At 37.2% G+C, this 6,708-nt stretch overlaps 1 protein-coding gene across 1 annotated transcript; it reads right to left on the reverse strand.

Annotated features, from left to right (window-relative positions):
- Window positions 1–2,987: 2,987 nt before the first annotated feature.
- Window positions 2,988–6,377, reverse strand: LOC115926068. Its single transcript, XM_030990433.1, has 2 exons — window positions 5,864–6,377; window positions 2,988–5,360 (listed from the first exon to the last, which is right to left on the reverse strand). Exons 1-2 carry the CDS (start codon window positions 6,168–6,170, stop codon window positions 3,208–3,210), a joined length of 2,460 nt encoding a protein of 819 aa, XP_030846293.1. The 5' UTR covers window positions 6,171–6,377; the 3' UTR covers window positions 2,988–3,207.
- Between the last annotated feature and the right edge of the window lie 331 nt (window positions 6,378–6,708).

Here is a 6,708-nt window from a genome sequence, read left to right on the forward strand (position 1 = left end):
CGAGGGGAAAATTTTCACTGGATTCCTGGAAGAATTGGTGGTTATTCCCCCCACCCCTTGTGCGTGCGGCAAGCATTACTATCTGTGTATGGGGAAGGTTGACAAATGTCAGTTTTATTTAAGGATCCCCATACTATAGACAATTATTTCTGTATATGCTCTGCTGGCATTTGCCTATAGTTGCCTCGAGGCTGTATTTCATCCAAGATAGCTTATTGCGATTGGTTTAAAACTGTAGGTTTAAAATTAAATTAGGCACTCTGTACACCCTGATTTTGATATGAATTTGGTTAGTGTTAAATTCTAGATAATGACACTGTGGCAATTGTTGCCATATACCCAGACGTTGACACTGACGCTGACACACAACCCCCATCATATTACTATATGACATAAATATGTCATACAATCGATCATTATCAAATCAACACATTTCTTGCACAGAAACTGTCATATTCAGTATTCATACACTCGACTATGTCTCTCACTCTATGTCAACAAAATAGAATCCCCTGAAAAAGTATCAAAGCAGAACTTATGTATCATTTGCAAAAATTTTATTATTTTTTTTTTTTGTTTTTTGGGGGGGGGGGGGAGCTCTGTCACAGAATATTATTTAATAGGAGTCAATGTCAACACAAGTTTTCTTTAACTATACCGGTAAATTTTTGGACCTGCATTCAATGCATGTGCACGAGGCACATTATGCACATGCACAAGGCACATATGTACCGGTAGTGCACAGTACCGGTATCCACATTCTGTATTTATAAGCTACATGTACATGTACCGGTAGACCTTTGATCGTTCATTATAACCACACACGTCAAATCATAAACAAACCACACACAATGTCATCTTCCTTTATGACATATCAAAAATATACACTTCAATCTTCATAAAAGAAATTATCCACTTACAGTTCCACACGAATGCACTAGCTGTGTCATACAGGCAAGACCTAGTTAACAGTGATTTATTGGTCCTAATTCTACGGAAATTGTTACTGCTATCACGCAGTACAAATTGTTCATAACACACAAAATCATAACAATTAAGGGCACGCTGGCATATCTTGCGCATGCGCTGTGTCACGACGTGGGATGCAATTTGGCAGTTTCATTCACAGTGAGCTGATGTACATGTATGTAACCGATTTACTGAAACTTGGAGTTTGTAAATAAATCTTATTGATTTCTACAATGAGTAAATATTCAAAAATAATTTTATTTGTAATATAATAGAGTGATCTGAGCTGATATAAACAGGTAAAAGTTTATTCAATTACTCTTAATTCAAAAGGACCTTTTGTGAAAAGATTTCATTGATTTCTACAGTACAATTAGGTAAAAAAAATAGTGTGACGAATCAGCCATAATACATGTATGTCTATTCCCCATGTTATTAAAGTGCACTACATGTCAACAAAACATGACATTCTGTGTGTGGGACTGGTATTTCAGTCTAACAGAAAAAACACTTGAAATTTGATTTCCTAAACATGCAGTGGCAAAATTACTCATGTAAATTTTTACCTTTTCCTCTGGCAGGGCAATAAATTATTCTTGTTGTTTCCTCAGTAAATTATACAATTTAAAACAAAATAGAATCCATTTAACTGGGATAAATCCATTGCAAACAATTATTTTCAGAGTGTTCATTCATGAAAATGGGTAAATGAGTTTAAATGAGAGGGTCAAGCTGTCAATCTTGCTCATAAGAAAGAAAAAAGGAGAAAGGGGTGGGGGTGGGGGGAGGGAGAGTTGCATTTCTGTAGGCAAATATAAGAAAGCTTTTTTTTTCTGGTTGAAAACAAATAGAAAAACAGAAGAAAAAAAAAAGCGTCCACACCTGCTTTCTCTTTTGAGGCTACCCGGTACCTGCTTTAAAAAAAAAATTTATTAATGAAAAAACCTTGAAAAACATACTGCTAGAATTATAAAGAATTATAAAAAAGGGCCTCCTTTTTCAAAAAGCAGAATGCTAAACATGTTTTTTTTTTTTTTTGCCTAACAAATGGGAACATTACAAATTTACCACATACTCTCTTTTTTTTCCAGCTAACTTTAAATTTAATTTGACCCCCCCCACTCTTTTCCTACCTTTCTGAATATGTCTAAATTCTCAGGGGATTTGCCTTCATCATTAATGTTTTATTGAAGAAGTGCATCATCATGAAACAGAAATAAAAAGGTTCAGTCATCACATTAAAAATTATCCATTGATAATTTGCCTTAGTTAGAGTGTCACCCATAATCCACCTTAAAAGAAAACAGAGGCGCCTTTCATGTAGACAACCTCTCCCAATTTCAGTTAGTAGAAATTACTGAATGACACACTTTTTGAAATCAAGAACAAACATTCACATTCTTGCAGTATACCCAGACGTTGTGTATCTGGACAGGTTGTGTGTATCTGGACAGTCGATTTAAAATAGCAATTTGTCAAAGTTTACAAGTAATATTTCATAAATTTTCCAAGCCTTACTGTATGTTGGACAATCATACTATATCATCATGAATCTGCTTGCCCCAGGTTAAACTACATGGTAGCCATATCACAACTTACAATCTACATGTAGGCCCTGGCTTAATAGCAAACCCATCCTAAAATGAAATCCAAGTATTAAACTGAATTGATTGAAAAGAACATGCAGCTGGAAAGTTGAAATTGCTCAACTTACATTGTAGTCAATTTGTACAACACAATAAACATCAAAATATGAATGACTAAAACGTACAACCATAAATCATGCATAATGAAAGTATATAAAACTCTCAAATATTACATACAAATCTAAATCAGGGATGTGAGTGCAGCAAACTAAAAAAAGAGGAGATTTGCAAAGCGTAGCGAGCAGACTCATACCCAATGGCTGGGGGTCCAGGAACAAAGCCCCTAATGGGGGTCGAGGGGGCAAAGCCCCCCGAAACCAGAGGTTTTTGCATTTTAAAATGTAGAGAAAACACTATTTCATAGGGGTAAGATTATAATTTTACAATGTTTTAAACATTTAATTTTCCATATTATTTACAATATACATAATAGAGTACATAGAGCATCATTTACTAAATTTCTTCACCATTCCATATGATACCAAATCCAGAAACATCTTCTATTATGGTCTACAATAAAAAATGATTAACGTACCTAAAGTTAAGTATTTGATGCTCTAAGTATTTCTCATTTGCTAGTTCTTTACTCCAGTCATTTTTTTTTCAGTACTTTTTTGCTACTAGAAGGTAGTTCATGCATTTCAGATTTCCTTTTCTCCACTTTCTTCATCAGTTTATGTGTGTGCTCCACCCGTGCCTTGTCAGCATCTTCAATTGCTTTCTCCTTAGTTTGTTTCTTTGAAGGACAAGCAGACTTTCTGGGTACAGTTTGTGACATTCCAGACTTGTGTTCCTTTTCCTGTACATATGACTTGTATGCTGATCTCATATTCTTGCAGAGTTTGGGATTTACCTGATCTTTCAGGTAATTTTTTCTTCTGAAATATCTGATTCCTGATTTTCCACTTGCTGTTAACTCATACTTCACTGTTTGTATGGATGAAAATGTTTCAATGTGCAAGTTGGGCCTTTCAGTGTTTAGAACATTCCCCATTATACTGAAAGATGACTCCACCTGTGGTCCATGAAAGCAACTAACCAGTGCCAGTGCCACTCTTGTCATAACTGGATATTTCTCTCGTAATGAACTCCAGAATATGTCTATTCTCTCTTCTGTATTAACAATTTCTTTGTCTGTATTATACTGCCTTGCTTCCTTCTCATATTCATGAGTTTGCACATCTTTCAGAGCAAATGCCACTAATTGTGGTAGCTGGAGTAAGCGCTGGAGTGTGATTGTGTGGCCTCTACATGCTGGATCAATAGCTGAAGCACACCTCAGCAGTTTGTTGTTCACTGGCATCTTTCTCTGTAAGGTTTGACCACATTTCAGATATGCAGTCTTTAGCTTGTTCACTAGTTCACTTGCAGCAGGTCCCTGTAAATTCTCCTTGATGTACCTGACGAGGAACACCGCATTGTCAGGTAGTATGTTCTCCTCACTCACATTTACTTTATGCAAGGCTTGTGTGTTCAAGATTTCAGGTTTAATGAAACATACAAGAAAGTCCTTCAGTAAATCCTGCTGTTTGTCATTGAGTTTGTGGACAAGTGGTGTCACAGACTGAAAATACAGGACATACTTCTTGAGCATAGGAAGAATGGAGGTGTAAATGTGGAGAAGTACTTTGGTTTTACTCGGGGTATGGAACAGCTTCTTCACAATCCTCTTCTTACGGTCTTTTCCAGCCTGGGTCATTGTTTTTGTCTTATTTGACATTTTAGACTGATGTTTACAGATTTCCTTCTTTACTGATTCACTGATTGAATGTTTTTGATACATGCTATCAACAACTGGGAGATAAGTTGAACTGTCTGATCCAGACAAAAAGGGATAGTAAAAAAGTATCAGAGCATCTAGCAATCGAGATGTATCTACACAAACATCGTATACAGAAAGCCACCTATGGGGCACATATCGCTCTGGAATTGTTGCTTTGATGCCCAGTGCATCACAGATGAAACGCAAGACCTCTTTTTGGTCACTGGACCACTTGAAATCAGTATAGATGTCATTGAGAAGTCCCTCGATGTAGTTATCAAATCCATGGCAGAAGGCTTTTGCAGCATTATGTGCGTGGTGGCATGAGTCTCCATCTATGTCAAGCAACTGAGGAGCTTTCTTACTTCTAATGCGTGTTTCAAGTCCACTTTTTGAACCGCGCATGACGGCACAAGAGTCCATCAAAATAGAAACCAAGTTCTCCCATTTAAGGGAATACTTATCAAATAGAGCTACTAAATGATTGTACAGAGTCTCGCTGTTTACGGTCACTACTTTAAAAGATGACAGATGTTTTGTGACTACTTTGTTCTCCTTCTCTGAAAAATAACTGACTAGGACAGTTACAACGCGTTGATTTGTCTCACTTGTGCATTCATCAATATTCAGTGAGAAGTGAGAGGATTTCAAATCCTCAATGAGTTCTTCATGAAATGTTTTTGATAATCCATGGGTCATCTTATACGAAGCTGTAGTTCTGTCCATTGATAAATTTTCGAGCACTTGTTTATCTTTGGCAAGTTCTTGGTTAAGATGAATAAGATCATTCACGATTGAAAATGGCAGGGAATGTTCAGCTGTAAACGCAAGTATGGTTGCTTCTGCATATGCCTGTCTGTCGGGCAATGACACATTTGGCTCAGAGAGTCCACCTTTCAACTGTTGTTCATGCTTATCCAATTGTTTTTTGAACATGGGGTGAATTCCATATGTTGATGTAGTAGTCATTGGTTGTTTTTGACCTACAAGACAAACAAAAAAAAAATATATAAATAAATGAATAAATACAAAAAAGGCAAACTCATGAACAAGGTTACATTCATATACATGCACCTGCCCAAGTATCACTGTACTCACCCCAAATTCTTTGAAAATAAGTATGTTCTGTACGAAATAATGCATGACAATATATGCCAACATTTATATGTAGAAATGAACAAATCAAATTCCTGCCCACACACACACACACACACCCATCACATGAAAATTTGGGCAGCATAACACCCCCCTAGGCACTGGCCAGCAAAATCACTGATGCCATTCAAATGACATGATTTGACACATGTAACTTGAATGTACCAGTCTTATTAATAAAACTTTCCAGTATAATTATAAAAATGCATAGGCCTACAGCACAAACAAACAACAACAAAAAACACACACACACACAAGAAAACAATTTGATCAGTTAAAGGATTTTGAGGGGTCCGCGATTCTAATTTCTAAAATACAATTGTAAACTCACCTGGAAGTAAAGTATTTGCTGCTCTCAGTTTCAAAACTTTTTGGTGTGCAACAGAGTCCAAATGATCAGTCAATGAAACTCGTCCACGAGAACCATATTTGCACTCCTTATCACACACTACGCACACGGCGTAGCCAGCTTTTTTTACAAGACGGAAAGAGTGAGAAAGTTTTTGATCTTTGTGCGTGAAGTCCATCCAAGACCATTTCCATGGATTTTTAACCAGTGGATCCCGCTTATCTTCCTCCAATGATTCCGAGTCCAATTTCGTTCCTCGCTCAATAAAATTCCGATCTCGAGTTGCCATGTTGTCTCATATTTCACAGATTTTCTTTGAAAGTAATACATATTTCCAAAAGAGAACGCCGATTCTGATTGAAATATCGTAACAAAAATCAATAGCACACTGCACGAAGACATGTGAATCAATGCAAACACCGTACCGTAGATAGTATAGCGATCGAAATGCACGGTACGCCCGGCGCACGCGGCGCGCTGAGCTAGCAATACTCGATGCAGGCCCTGTACTATCTTTGAAGCAGGCGCGCGCGCGCGCTTTTGCTTTTGTATTAGTCTCGCATTCGCAGACCCTTAAAGTAATAAGTTGTCTTGGGGCAAAACGCGGATTTTTTCAATGGAGAAAATAAAAACGCGACGGGGCGATCTAAAAACGCGGAAATTCGCGGAAACGCGGAACTCTCACATCCCTGCTAAATATAAGGTACAATATAAGAAGGAAAGGAGAGAGACGGAACTAGAAAGAGGAAGAGAAGGAAGAAGAATTAGAAAGAAAGAAAAGTTGATCAGAGAAAATATGAAAGATTGGATAAGAAGGGTGGAGAAGA

The sequence above is a fragment of the Strongylocentrotus purpuratus genome, unplaced genomic scaffold (assembly GCF_000002235.5).
Source record: "Strongylocentrotus purpuratus isolate Spur 01 unplaced genomic scaffold, Spur_5.0 spur5_scaffold_19, whole genome shotgun sequence".
NCBI lineage: Eukaryota > Metazoa > Echinodermata > Echinoidea > Camarodonta > Strongylocentrotidae > Strongylocentrotus > Strongylocentrotus purpuratus.

Coding starts and splice junctions, on each gene's coding strand:
- LOC115926068 (XM_030990433.1), bottom strand. CDS start 6,170: ATGGCAACTCGAGATCGGAATTTTATTGAGCGAGGAACGAAATTGGAC. Junction 5,361..5,863: donor AGCAAATACTTTACTTCCAG/GTGAGTTTACAA, acceptor TTTGTCTTGTAG/GTCAAAAACAACCAATGACT.